At 38.5% G+C, this 14,865-nt stretch overlaps 1 protein-coding gene across 1 annotated transcript in view; it reads left to right on the top strand.

Annotated features, from left to right (window-relative positions):
* Positions 1-14,865, top strand: part of LOC126428288 (glutamate-gated chloride channel) — a 444,803-nt gene that overhangs the window by 373,433 nt on the left and 56,505 nt on the right. Inside the window, exon 11 of the mRNA XM_050090205.1 lies at positions 9,425-9,475. Within this exon, the coding sequence (XP_049946162.1) occupies positions 9,425-9,475 (51 nt within the window). The remainder of the gene's footprint in view (positions 1-9,424; positions 9,476-14,865) is intronic.

Raw genomic sequence — 14,865 nt, 5'->3', positions numbered from 1 at the left:
GTTTTGTTTTTCAGTTTCCCTGTGAGCAAAACCAGTAAAAAATAAATAATAAATTTGTACAGCTGTTGGAAAACATGCAGTTCTTCATACTTTCTTAAGGTGTGCTGAGAACTAATTACTGAATGTGTAGTGCTGATCTGCTTATACTGATAGTCATGGGAATTATTTCTAGATCACTTGACGCATGTACACATACATTTGGAGAAAAACAGCCACAGTTCAGCTGCTACTTTTACCTGGTACTTCAGATTAAGCAGTTGTGTGATTTTATACAGGTCACTATCAGCTGTCTGTATACTGGCAAAGTCAAATTCTGTCTAAAGCCATAATTAGAGTTACGCAAAATCTACATCACTGAGTCAAAATACCCCCCATGAACCATGGACCTTGCCATTGGTGGGGAGGCTTGCGTGCCTCAGCGATACAGATGGCTGTACCGTAGGTGCAACCACAACGGAGGGGTATCTGTTGAGAGGCCAGACAAACATTTGGTTCCTGAAGAGGGGCAGCAGCCTTTTCAGTAGTTGCAGTGGCAACAGTCTGGATGATTGACTGATCTGGCCTTGTAACATTAACCAAAACAGACTTGCTGTGCTGGTACTGCGAACGGCTGAAAGCAAGGGGAAACTACAGCCGTAATTTTTCCCGAGGACATGCAGCTTTACTGTATGATTAAATGATGATGGCGTCCTCTTGGGTAAAGGGTAAAATATTCCGGAGGTAAAACAGTCCCCCATTCGGATCTCCGGGCGGGGACTACTCAAGAGGACGTCGTTATCAGGAGAAAGAAAACTGGCATTCTGCGGATCGGAGCGTGGAATGTCAGATCCCTTAATTGGGCAGGTAGGTTAGAAAATTTAAAAAGGGAAATGGATAGGTTAAAGTTAGATATAGTGGGAATTAGTGAAGTTCGGTGGCAGGAGGAACAAGACTTTTGGTCAGGTGACTACAGGGTTATAAATACAAAATCAAATAGGAGTAATGCAGGAGTAGGTTTAATAATGAATAAAAAAATAGGAGTGCGGGTAAGCTACTACAAACAGCATAGTGAACGCATTATTGTGGCCAAGATAGATACGAAGCCCACGCCTACTACAGTAGTACAAGTTTATATGCCAACTAGCTCTGCAGATGATGAAGAAATTGATGAAATGTATGACGAGATAAAAGAAATTATTCAGGTAGTGAAGGGAGACGAAAATTTAATGGTCATGGGTGACTGGAATTCGTCAGTAGGAAAAGGGAGAGAAGGAAACATAGTAGGTGAATATGGATTGGGGGAAGAAATGAAAGAGGAAGCCGCCTTGTAGAATTTTGCACAGAGCATAACTTATACATAGCTAACACTTGGTTCAAGAATCATGAACGAAGGTTGTATACCTGGAAGAATCCTGGAGATACTAAAAGGTATCAGATAGATTACATAATGGCAAGACAGAGATTTAGGAACCAGGTTTTAAATTGTAAGACATTTCCAGGGGCAGATGTGGATTCTGACCACAATCTATTGGTTATGAACTGCAGATTGAAACTGAAGAAACTGCAAAAAGGTGGGAATTTAAGGAGATGGGACCTGGATAAACTGAAAGAACCAGAGGTTGTACTGAGTTTCAGGGAGAGCATAAGGGAACAATTGACAGGAATGGGGGAAAGAAATACAGTAGAAGAAGAATGGGTAGCTCTGAGGGATGAAGTAGTGAAGGCAGCAGAAGATCAAGTATGTAAAAAGACGAGGGCTAATATAAATCCTTGGGTAACAGAAGAAATATTGAATTTAATTGATGAAAGGAGAAAATATAAAAATGCAGTAAATGAAGCAGGCAAAAAGGAGTACAAATGTCTCAAAAATGAGATCGACAGGAAGTGCAAAATGGCTAAGCAGGGATGGCTAAGGACAAATGTAAGGATGTAGAGGCTTGTCTCACTAGGGGTAAGATAGATACTGCCTACAGGAAAATTAAAGAGACCTTTGGAGAGAAGAGAATGACTTGTATGAATATCAAGAGCTCAGATGGCAACCCAGTTCTAAGCAAAGAAGGGAAGGCAGAAAGGTGGAAGGAGTATATAGAGGGTTTATACAAGGGCGATGTACTTGAGGACAATATTATGGAAATGGAAGAGGATGTAGATGAAGATGAAATGGGAGATAAGATACTGCGTGAAGAGTTTGACAGAGCACTGAAAGACCTGAGTCGAAACAAGGCCCCGGGAGTAGACAACATTGCATTAGAACTACTGATGGCCTTGGGAGAGCCAGTCATGACAAAACTCTACCATATGGTGAGCAAGATGTATGAGACAGGCGAAATACCCACAGACTTCAAGAAGAATATAATAATTCCAATCCCAAAGAAAGCAGGTGTTGACAGATGTGAAAATTACCGAACTATCAGTTTAATAAGTCACAGCTGCAAAATACTAACGCGAATTCTTTACGGATGAATGGAAAAACTGGTAGAAGCGGACCTCGGGGAAGATCAGTTTGGATTCCGTAGAAATGTTGGAACACGTGAGGCAATACTAACCTTACGACTTATCTTAGAAGAAAGATTAAGAAAAGGCAAACCTACGTTTCTAGCATTTGTAGACTAAGAGAAAGCTTTTGACAACGTTAACTGGAATACTCTCTTTCAAATTCTGAAGATGGCAGGGGTAAAATACAGGGAGCAAAAGCCTATTTACAATTTGTACAGAAACCAGATGGCAGTTATAAGAGTCGAGGGGCATGAAAGGGAAGCAGTGGTTGGGAAGGGAGTGAGACAGGGTTGTAGCCTCTCCCCGATGTTATTCAATCTGTATAATGAGCAAGCAGTAAAGGAAACAAAAGAAAAATTCGGAGTAGGTATTAAAATCCATGGAGAAGAAATAAAAACTTTGAGGTTCGCCGATGACATTGTAATTCTGTCAGAGACAGCAAAGGACTTGGAAGAGCAGTTGAACGGAATGGACAGTGTCTTGAAAGGAGGATATAAGATGAACATTAACAAAAGCAAAACAAGGATAATGGAATGTAGTCAAATTAAATCGGGTGATGCTGAGAGGATTAGATTAGGAAATGAGACACTTAAAGTAGTAAAGGAGTTTTGCTATTTAGGGAGTAAAATAACTGATGATGGTCGAAGTAGAGAGGATATAAAATGTAGACTGGCAATGGCAAGGAAATCGTTTCTGAAGAAGAGAAATTTGTTAACATCGAGTATAGATTTAAGTGTCAGGAAATCGTTTCTGAAAGTATTTGTGTGGAGTGTAGCCATGTATGGAAGTGAAACATGGACGATAACCAGTTTGGACAAGAAGAGAATAGAAGCTTTCGAAATGTGGTGCTACAGAAGAATGCTGAAGATAAGGTGGGTAGATCACATAACTAATGAGGAGGTATTGAATAGGATTGGGGAGAAGTTTGTGGCACAACTTGACTTGAAGAAGGGATCGGTTGGTAGGACATGTTTTGAGGCATCAAGGGATCACAAATTTAGCATTGGAGGGCAGTGTGGAGGGTAAAAATCGTAGAGGGAGACCAAGAGATCAATACACTAAGCAGATTCAGAAGGATGTAGGTTGCAGTAGGTACTGGGAGATGAAGAAGCTTGCACAGCATGCATGGAGAGCTGCATCAAACCAGTCTCAGGACTGAAGACCACAACAACAACAACAACGAGTCAAAATATTCTGATAAATTGTGGAAGGAGTGGCTAGTGAGGCACTCTTTTACTTTATATTTGAATATCTGGTGATTTTCAATTTCCTGCCTGGTGTCTACTGGCAGTGTGTTACACTGTATAGACTTTTCCGTAGAAATATAAAGCTCCAGTCTGATGGGCACACATAGTCTATATGGAAATTATTTCTGCTTCTAATGTTGCAATTGTAAATTTTGCAGTTCTACCTTAATTCATTCCTGTTTTTAACCACAAATACCACTAGACAGTAAACTTATCTTTAAAAAAAGGGGACAGGAATAGGTAGATGTGCTGTACTTATACAAACAAACAAATGATTACAATTTTTCAAAAACTGGATGATTTATTCGAGAGAAACAGCTTCACAGATTGAGCAAATCAATAACATGTTGGACCACCTCTGGTTCTTGTGCAAGCAGTTATTTGGCTTGGCATTGATTGATAGAATTATTGGACATCCTCCTGAGGGATATCGTGCCAAATTCCATCCTATTGGCACCTTAGACCATGAAAATCCTGGGCTGGTTCGAGGACCCCGCCCATAACGCTCCAAACATTCTCATCTGCGGAGAGATCTGTTGACCTTGCTGGTTGAGGTAGGGTTTGGCAAGCACGAAGGCAAGTGGTCACCACATGTGGGTGGGCATTATTTTGCTGAAATATAAACCCAAGACAGCTTGCCATGAAGGGCAAGAAAACTGTGTGTAGAATGTCACTGACGTACCATTATGCTATAAGGATTCTGTAGATGATGACCAAAGATATCCTAATGTGAAAAGAAATGGCACCCTAGACCATAACACCTGGTCATCAGACCGTATGGTACACAACAGTCCATTGTGCTTACTGAGCCACCGGTTGCATGCCAGAATGATGACAGTGATGAATCCAAGCTGTGAGTGCCTCCCTGATGACACTCAGTCCTCACCTCTGTCATCTTGATGGGTCGACTGCTTCTTTCTTGATGCTGTGTTTGGGTGTAGTTCACCCATTCCTATCAACATTGTCAAATGTGGCATCACTCCTGTGCAAATGTCAAGCGATTTACTGGCTACTCCAATTGGCTTCATTGAGCTCAACTACAAATCGTCTCTCAGATGCTGACATCATAGTACTCTTGGGCCTGTCAGTGAGCCATAGTTACTTATCAACTGAGTACACAGAATGAAATTCACAAGGACTTTATGCCCTTTTATTGACTTGTCCCCTGTTACTATCTTTGTCAGCTGCGTGGTGAAATTGTGCTGCAGCAGCAAACATTCACCCTTCAGCTGCCAAATTTTACAGTTTTGTGTTTTCTGTCAATACCTTGATGAATATCAATTTGTGACCAATTAGCATAACTCCTTCATCGTGAATCATTTATTTTTTATTAGTGTGTATAAGAATCCCTATGACTGTGAAGGAGCTTCTACAATAAGTCTAATTATCAACTTTACACAATATTGCTGCTGCATAGTATGCCCTTCCTCATTTTTTCATTATGTGTAAAACAGCCAAATGTGCAGAAACAACTGTATTTCAAAATATCAACTAAATAATAAATAAGCAACAGAGAATGAAGTTCAAAGTGATAAGAGGAATGCTTACACAGTTCATGCTATTAGAACATGGGCTCTGTTTATACAGCTCCTCTTCCATCTTCTTGTGCATTTTGAATGTGATTGTTACCAAGAATATTTTGTCAATAGCTCTTTGGCACCTCTTGCACTTGCACATACAGGGTGTTTCAAAAATGACCGGTATATTTGAAACGGCAATAAAAACTAAACGAGCAGCGATAGAAATACACCGTTTGTTGCAATATGCTTGGGACAACAGTACATTTTCAGGCAGACAAACTATCGAAATTACAGTAGTTACAATTTTCAACAACAGATGGCGCTGCGGTCTGGGAAACTCTATAGTACGATATTTTCCACATATCCACCATGCGTAGCAATAATATGGCGTAGTCTCTGAATGAAATTACCCGAAACCTTTGACAACATGTCTGGCGGAATGGCTTCACATGCAGATGAGATGTACTGCTTCAGCTGTTCAATTGTTTCTGGATTCTGGCGGTACACCTGGTCTTTCAAGTGTCCCCACAGAAAGAAGTCACAGGGGTTCATGTCTGGCGAATAGGGAGGCCAATCCACGCCGCCTCCTGTATGTTTCGGATAGCCCAAAGCAATCACACGATCATTGAAATATTCATTCAGGAAATTAAAGACGTCGGCCGTGCGATGTGGCCGGGCACCATCTTGCATAAACCACGAGGTGTTTGCAGTGTCGTCTAAGGCAGTTTGTACTGCCACAAATTCACGAAGAATGTCTAGATAGCGTGATGCAGTAATCGTTTCGGATCTGAAAAATGGGCCAATGATTCCTTTGGAAGAAATGGCGGCCCAGACCAGTACTTTTTGAGGATGCAGGGACGATGGGACTGCAACATGGGGCTTTTCGGTTCCCCATATGCGCCAGTTCTGTTTATTGACGAAGCCGTCCAGGTAAAAATAAGCTTCGTCAGTAAACCAAATGCTGCCCACATGCATATCGCTGTCATCAATCCTGTGCACTATATCGTTAGCGAATGTCTCTCATGCAGCAATGGTAGCGGCGCTGAGGGGTTGCCGTGTTTGAATTTTGTATGGATAGAGGTGTAAACTCTGGCGCATGAGATGATACGTGGACGTTGGCGTCATTTGGACCGCAGCTGCAACACGGCGAACGGAAACCCGAGGCCGCTGTTGGATCACCTGCTGCACTAGCTGCGCGTTGCCCTCTGTGGTTGCCGTACGCAGTCGCCCTACCTTTCCGGCACGTTCATCCATCACGTTCCCAATCCGTTGAAAGTTTTCAAACAGATCCTTAATTGTATCGCTTTTCGGTCCTTTGGTTACATTAAACCTCCGTTGAAAACTTCGTCTTGTTGCAACAACACTGTGTTCTAGGTGGTGGAATTCCAACACCAGAAAAATCCTCTGTTCTAAGGAATAAACCATGTTGTCTACAGCACACTTGCACGTTGTGAACAGCACACGCTTACAGCAGAAAGACGATGTACAGAATGGCGCACCCACAGACTGCGTTGTCTTCTATATCTTTCACATCACTTGCAGCGCCATCTGTTGTTGAAAATTTTAACTACTGTAATTTCGAAAGTTTGTCCGCCTGAAAATGTACTTTTGTCCCAAGCATATTGCAATAAACGGTGTATTTCTATCGCTGCTCGTTTAGTTTTTATTGCCGTTTCAAATATACCGGTCATTTTTGAAACACCCTGTATGTACTAATTCAGAAACAGTGCCACTGTTTTGTCTGTAAGTGAACAAAACACTTCACTTGCTTTTTAACAACTTTGGATCAATACATGAAATTCATTTTTCTTCAGCTGCAGTAGATTCTGATGGTTTTTCATTATCTAATAGCATTAGTACTGGAGCAACTGCTACATTAGGCCCCTAGCTGAGACCCTTTCAAAACTGTCAGAAAGTATCTGATTGCTCGTACAAGAATGGAAAATTAATGACAAGTATGTACACGATTTGAAATTAGCCAGCATTATACACTGTGCTGCTCAGTAGCACAAGTTAAAGAGTTCCTTTGTTTCTCATCTTCTACACTGCCTCATTGATCATTGGAAGGCAACACAGTAATTATAATTTTTATGTTTGGTGACTGCATATTAGTCACTGACACTCCAATGGAGGTCCAGCTACCATAAACAAAAACTGAAATATGAATTAAAAAAAGGTCATTTACTAGAGGATATTACTCAGTTTGCATAATCAAAAAGTAAAGCCTATAAACTGACTGTTACTGTAATGCTGTCTAACTAGACTATGAGGTCATACATAGATAGAGGTATGTTTATAAAGGGGTGAGTAGAGGAGAATGAAAAAGCAAAATAATCTTAATAAACACAAAGTCTTGAAATCTGTGGTTTTCCCAATAGGATGTATTATGACTGAGTACATGAACACCTTATGACAGAGTCCCCAAAGGTCCAGACTGCAAATATGCACTTGAGGTCACACACCTTACAACAAGTGTTCTAGTTCGCCACTGTTCGTGTGAAGGCAGGCTTCTCATTGATGTCCATACATGTTCAAAAATCCCGTTCGTGTTGCAAATGTGTTGACAACCATCCACAATGCATTCCCAGAGTTCATTGACACTATCAGTGTAACTGGAATACAGCAAATTCTTTAAATATCCCCACACAAAAGAACCCAACAGGCTGAAGTCGGGATCTGCGAGGTGATGGTACTGGCAAGCTGTGACCAGTACTCTTACCGTCGAAATGCTATTTTCCATTACTTAGGTATCTGGAATGATGCAAAAATCAAACGAGGGCAGTGTATCACTTTGTAATTTACACCACACTTGCAGTGTTTCAGAATAAATATAGTTTTAGACAGACTCATAATTTTAGCACGGTCGCACTTGTGCATTCATCATATTGGGAAAACCATCAGTTTCAGGACCTATATTTATTATGATTATTTGCTTCTTTCATTCTCATCTACTTATCCATTTCATTTGTACCTATAGTAGTCAAGAAGCCAGTATAATAGTACATTTATCAGTCATTCTTCTATGTTGTACACTTTCTGTGAACAAGGATTTTTCTCTGGGTGTAGAGTAAAAAATTAAACTGCTTCTCCTGGTTGCATCAATGTTCTGAAATTCTTGCATAAGAGCCAGTTTACCAGCCTATTGCTTATGATTCTCCATATCATTATATTGATAGCCATGTAGCAGTGTTTTTCGTATGAAACACACATTTCATAATAATCTACACGAAAAATCTAGGTAAATTTAATTACTGTGAAAAATTGTTCCAAAAGCTGAAGTTCCTTATGTGCTTTAGATGAAGTATACACATTTTACAATTATAAATTTATACCCTTGGTTTGAATATGTAGTGGAAAAATAAATGTTGTTCTTAGCCTGAGTGCAATAATCGTAAATTGTCAGCAACACAATAAGTATACTACAATACATAAACTTTTTTGGTTTGAATATTTAGTGGAAAAATAAATGTTGTTTCTTAGCTTGAGTGCAATAATCGTAAATTGTTAGCAACACAATAAGTATACTACTATACATAAACTTTGAATAGACGCAAGTGTTGCCATCAGTATTGTGTGTGTGTGTCTTTGTGTGTGCTAGCTTCAGTAAAGTGATAAAACAGCCACATATTCACATACAGAAGCTTGTGTGTCACTGTTCTGTTTGTGAGACACACACATTCACAGGCCTTGTGTCATCAAATAAGCAAATGATTTTGTGAGCACTTAGCACAAATTTTATAAAACTTATTCTTTATGTGCCCGATGAAAATTTAAATAGGGTTGCCAACAACTCATGTTTTCTGTCATAATGTTGCACTGTCTAAGCACAAGAATGGTGGTAGCCCACTTCTCTTTTAACTGTTCACCACTCTTTGCTTCACAAGACAAGCAGTTTTTGATATCACACAAGAGCTGCAGGTAACTTAAACTAGAATACGGTAGCTGTCACTGTATATGCTAGCAGACTTGTTTTCCTTCTCTCATTCCGCAACAGCATTGCTTGCAAAATCATTACAAAATATTCTTGTTAAATTTTGCTGCTGAGAAAAGCATGTTGACCTTAAAATTTTGCCACCTCGTAGTGTTGGCAACCCTATGATCTCAACACTTTTCATTCATGTGTGTTCTGCAGCCACGGTTTTGTGTGTGTCACGTGTTTGGTTCTCTCTGTCCTTGTTCCAGCGACTGCCAGCAGTTCTCAGCCGAATTGGCATAATTATGGCCACTCCGCTGGTAAGACAGGTAGAGCATTCGGTTGGTAGCCGACAAACATGAAAAAGAGAAAGAGAGACAGACAAAAAGCGCATCGCAACGCATCGCAACTTTTTCTTTGTTTTTTGTTTGTTATTTTTTCAGTACTTCTGTTGTGCATGTTTCCAGTCCTGTGTGTAGTAGCTACATGCTTCACTCTTCACTTCACACTGTGCCTTTGTGCGTCGCTTCTCTCTGGCTTCAGTGCTGTTTTGACACGCAGAGATGCTTACACGTAATAGAGCAAACGGGGTTAGTTATATATCCGACGGGTTGTTTTCTCTCGAGGTTTGCTGAGACGTGTGGGGAGCATTTTTGAGTGCTCATTTACCTTTTTGTCAGTGCGATAGAAAGCAGTGCAAAATTATTTCGCTTCAGATAGTGTTCATGATTTTTATTAGCTGTAACTTTGTTTTAAAATGCACTGCAGCTGTAAGGTCAGTTGTAATCATTCAGTTCCACTCTTGAATTTTTGACATTTTTGGAAGGATCTTTGTATTTTTTCCAGCTGCAATGACAATTGACATGAGAATGTTGCCAAATTCTGAAATATTTTCATTGCAAAAGATCATTTGATAGATAAAAAAATCAGTGCCTACTGAATGAATGAAACATTCTGAAATACAGGTAGATGTGTGTGGTCACATTTTACAGTGAATAACATTTATGCAATGTAACAAATTGAGAGAAAGTGTGAGAATTATGAAAATGCTCAGATCTTCACAGCCAGCTGTATTTACTATGCTTCTAAAGTGGGATGTTTAACATCATAACTGTAACAGTACTAACGTGATAATTCAAATTGTACTACTGTTGCTGTAATTATTTTCATTAGTGTGGTTGCATCACAGAGTGCTTCTTCCTGTCGTTATATACTTGGTAGTCCTTGTTATTTTCCACACATCCTATGCTGAGGCTCCAGACCCAGTCAAGTTTTCCCTGCTCCATCACTCCCTTCCCCATCTGGGATCTATCTGGGATACGTTTCTTTTCCATATCTCAAAAGATTATGAATATCTAAACACCAATGCATAGTTTAATCACAGATACTTTCTTACTATCTCATTGCAAATTTTTTTATGTCATTAATGTAGCTTTTAATTCTAAGGAACTTCATTTTTACTGCCGTCATTTTACTTGTGGTTCTGTGCAGATGATTATATTACCCAACCCTTAAGAGTTGTCATCATATTTGTATTCAGACACAGTTATTTTGTATAGTGGAATTTTTTAAATTCCATCATAGGAGTTTTCTGCTGCACCTTTAGTATGTTTGGCACCTTACGTTTGTCCTTTTATACCATATTCTGAAGATATTTAACGACTGAGGTTCTGTTAATTCTTCTAATTTCATTCGTAAAAGCCATCAAATTTTCTCTCTCATCATTCAGTCCATCATGCTGAAGTAAGAGGTAAATTTTTCTGTTTTCATCCAGGCCTCTGAGTTTGTTTTAACTTCATAACTTAGCACTTGGTTTTAAAAAATCACAGTTGCACAGATGTTTGTGCTTCACATACCTTACACCATTATAGTGTAGAATTGGATAGCTGTTCTTTTGACCTGTGTTAAATGAATCTTTCTTCCCTATGTCAAAGCGGCCTCACTCAGTTAAGAGTTGCACTTTATATTCTAGGTTGTCAGTGTCTTCTGGTTATCTTGACAGTTTATATTGTCATGATGTATCATGTTTTCTTATTGAAAAGTGTTTCTGGAGGTAATTTGACTATTCTTTGATATACTATGTTTGCCCAAAGCATTGATGAGAACTTCTTAAGTTAAATTATATCTCCTAGCACTTTTTACAGAAAGTTTCCTTTTAATTATGTGCAGTTGCTGAGTGTAGTATCTGTAACTGTTTCAGTGTTATTGCCAGTGACTGATATACTGAAGTTTCTCATTTCTGTGTGTTGCTTATTTTCACAAATATATTCATTTAACTTAACTGTTTCTATAATTGTAGGCAAAAAGCTGCTTCTAACAGTTTCATGACTTTGCTCTAATTTGGTCAGTCTTTAATGTAAAGTTCTGTGTTATATCATTTTCAAATTAAAATTATTCAATAGAACAAAATAGGTTTTTCCACTATAGATAGTGCAGTTGAAATGTTAATAATAATTAGTCATATGAAAGAACAAAGTACTTAATGAAGAGGAACAAGTATATCTGATTTTAAGAGTTTCAATAGGTTTTAGTAACATGTCTTATGTTACATTAGCCAGAAGACTTTCATATGAGTTTCATAGGCTTATATTGTCTGTAAAAGTGAGGCCTGTCTGCTTTTCCTGGTGGTTCACAAATACAAACTTACGGTTGAGTGCAGGATCTGTTGCTGTCTGCCTAATTCAAGAAACAAGTTTCAAGGTCTAGGAGGAACTTCATATATATTCTTTTTCAGGTTTCAGCATTATGCTCGTATGGAGTCGGTAGTTCTAATTTTACTAGTCTTCTTGGAAACTGCTACTGCATTCCACTCACCATGAGCTACATTGTGTCTTGTTCTTACCTGTTTCAGACCCCCCTGTAACTTGGAATGCAAATTTATAAATTGATGGGGTCTTGTAAGAAAAATATTCATAGTATGTTATATTCATTGGGAAGAAGTTTTTATTTTCTCATTTACACAAAAATTTAGGATGCACATCATTGTACTGAAAATGTTTGAAAAGCTATGTCAGTCAATAACTGCTTACATTTAGAAGTTAAAGAAGGTAGCACAGTGCACAAAAAGAGCAAATTTCGTGTAAAGACTATTCAGTTGAATAAGATACGTCGATAGTACTTTGGTTACACTTAGCCCATCAGCTTATGTCTGATACAGAAAGCTGTTACTATCTGTCAAATGTTATCATACACATATTTGTAAAGAGATATTTCATCAATGTCAGGGTCACACTGGCTTTCAAGGATGTGTATAGATTTTAAGTATTATTATTTTTAATTGAAAATTATTAGCTTTTTATTTAAAAATGTTTCTTGTTATAAAGCTTTGTGTAGGAACATGGATGGATTTTGTTGATGAGTGTATTCTGTGGCCATTAAAGCTAACTCCAGAGTAACAGATTTTAGAGAAATTGAAGGTATATGTTACTTTTTTCTGTTTCATACATAATATCTGACTGCATCAAAAAATGTCTAGTGTATTCATTTTTCTGCATAACTGATGATGTAATAGAACAGTTTCTGTTTTGCGTCAGTGAATGGGTTGAAATTATTCATGCACTCATCTCACACAAAACATTGTTCGAATAATATGCTGTTTGTATGTAATGGAAGTTTCAGTCTCTGTCACCAGTCATGCGAAAAGATTGACCTCTACTCCTATAATTAATTCTACCTGCTTACTTTGAACATTGTGAAAAACAGGGTGCAATGTTGAATGCACGTAATGGCAAAACTATCATCAAGTTAAAGGATGGTTTGAACAAAACACTACTTTTCTGGCCATGCTCCTGCTGGAGGTGGTTTCTGCTTTCCTTCCTCTGATCTATGAATTCATTCCCCCCAGTCAGTTACAGGGCAACCTGCGGTTCAGTATGGACTCCAAATGAAGGCACAATTCGACATTTGCATGCCACAGTGAAGAAATTTCATTAACTTTGTATTTACTTCAGCCTGTGTTATGTCTTACGGAACATAGTCAATCCACCCAAAAATTTGTTTTGTGACGTGCTCCTGTACAAAGAAAATGTGTTCATTTCATCTTGTCTCAAAATTCTGTAGTTGATATAACACTGTGATTACTTCTCATTTAACTCTTAAACTGCTGTCATATTTCAAATTCTGGATCAGTATTTTAAATCCAGAGGAGTGCACAATGAAACCTCTGCTGGCCCACGTAATATTTTGGAACTAGTCTTAAGATCCTAAGTGGCACTGCAAAACAAATGTCTGTCTTCAGTCATAGCTCCTGTAGGGACTTGAGATGATGCATTCTCATTTTCAACGAAGCTTAATTATTTTCTTTCGAAACATGAAATATAATGTCATGCTGTATAGCCCACTGCATTTCATAGTTGAGTGTCAGAAAATCTCATGGATGATGCAGTAAATAACTGCTACAGAAACTGTATTGCTAAAAAAAGTAGACTGGAAATCGACAATGTTGTTGTCATTCAGGCTGCAAATGTGAAATGAAGTCTCCCTCATTTGATAGAGTTGTGGCAAGACCAGCAAACAGATATAAAAATAAACATTAGGGCTAACTTTTGGATGTTTGTTCATCAGGTAATTGACTATAATGTATGTTTGATCTGAAAGCTAGCTCTTATGTTTACTTTTGTTTAGGTTTGCCAGCTACGTCACAGCTTCATCCGATGGGTGAGTTATAGTACACATCTCTTTCCCATTCTTTTTAACTGCTTCTAATAGAACTGTCTTTGCCACAGCATTCATCTTCTGTTGCCTTATCAAGCACGGCATCTGTAATTTGATAAACAACTACACCTATTTGTCGGTGTCTAATCGATTTTGAAGCGGCGTAGTACAGTATTGTAACTGCATTTAGTTAAACTAATGTAGAGAACGGCTTGCAATATTATGTAGTGTACATTAGGAAACAGAACACACTGAAGGACTATTCATTGTCACACATGCACAAATCAGCTGGGCTCACTGCAGAGGAAATGGGTGTATAGCCAGGTGTAACACAATGGCATAATGAGAGAATTCTGAGGTCTCTCAAATCCAGGGTTTCTTCTGGAGAGCTGAAGACAGAACATTTCATTCCAAAACATTTAAAGATGTTGACCCCTTTCCCGTATGTTGCTGCCAGATAACTCTTCCTTTGCTGCTTCTAAGTGTAGTCGTTTAACTTGTATTTACTCTCATTCAATGCATTAGAAAACATCATACACATATTTGATAATCCACCCCCTCCAATTATAACATTAAGAAACATTATAACATTAAAAAAAATAGATTGAATGTATGCATCAAATGTGATGTTGCAATTTCCTCCCTTGTAGCCATTTACAGCCCCTGACCTCTGCTAAGAATGATTAATGGTATGCTACATGTAATAGCCTCCTCTTTGCAAAATTGTGCATACATCTGTACTTCGTGGCTCTTCTCATTCTTCATCTACGCTTTCCCTGCTTTTAGAGTACCTGTTGTTCTATATTTTTTGTCTTTTCTTTTCTTTTTAATTTTTTCTTTCATTTTGGAGAGGCATTGGGTAAGTAATAGGTGTTGCTTTCTGTTGTTAATTATGACAGTTTGTTGTTAGGAGTAGTTTATAGTGTAGTTAGCTGTGTGGTCTCACTGACATTCTGATCTTTTTTTTATAATGGTGTGAGTATTGTGCTGAAGGCAACAGCACATCAGCAGTGGAGATGAAAGCTTATTAGTGCACTTGCGTAAAGAAGAGGTAGAT

This window comes from Schistocerca serialis, chromosome 12 (genome assembly GCF_023864345.2).
Source record: "Schistocerca serialis cubense isolate TAMUIC-IGC-003099 chromosome 12, iqSchSeri2.2, whole genome shotgun sequence".
In the NCBI taxonomy this organism is placed as follows: Eukaryota; Metazoa; Arthropoda; class Insecta; order Orthoptera; family Acrididae; genus Schistocerca; species Schistocerca serialis.
The sequence above is the reverse complement of the archived record's forward strand: the minus strand, read 5'-3'. Positions and strand labels throughout refer to the sequence as shown.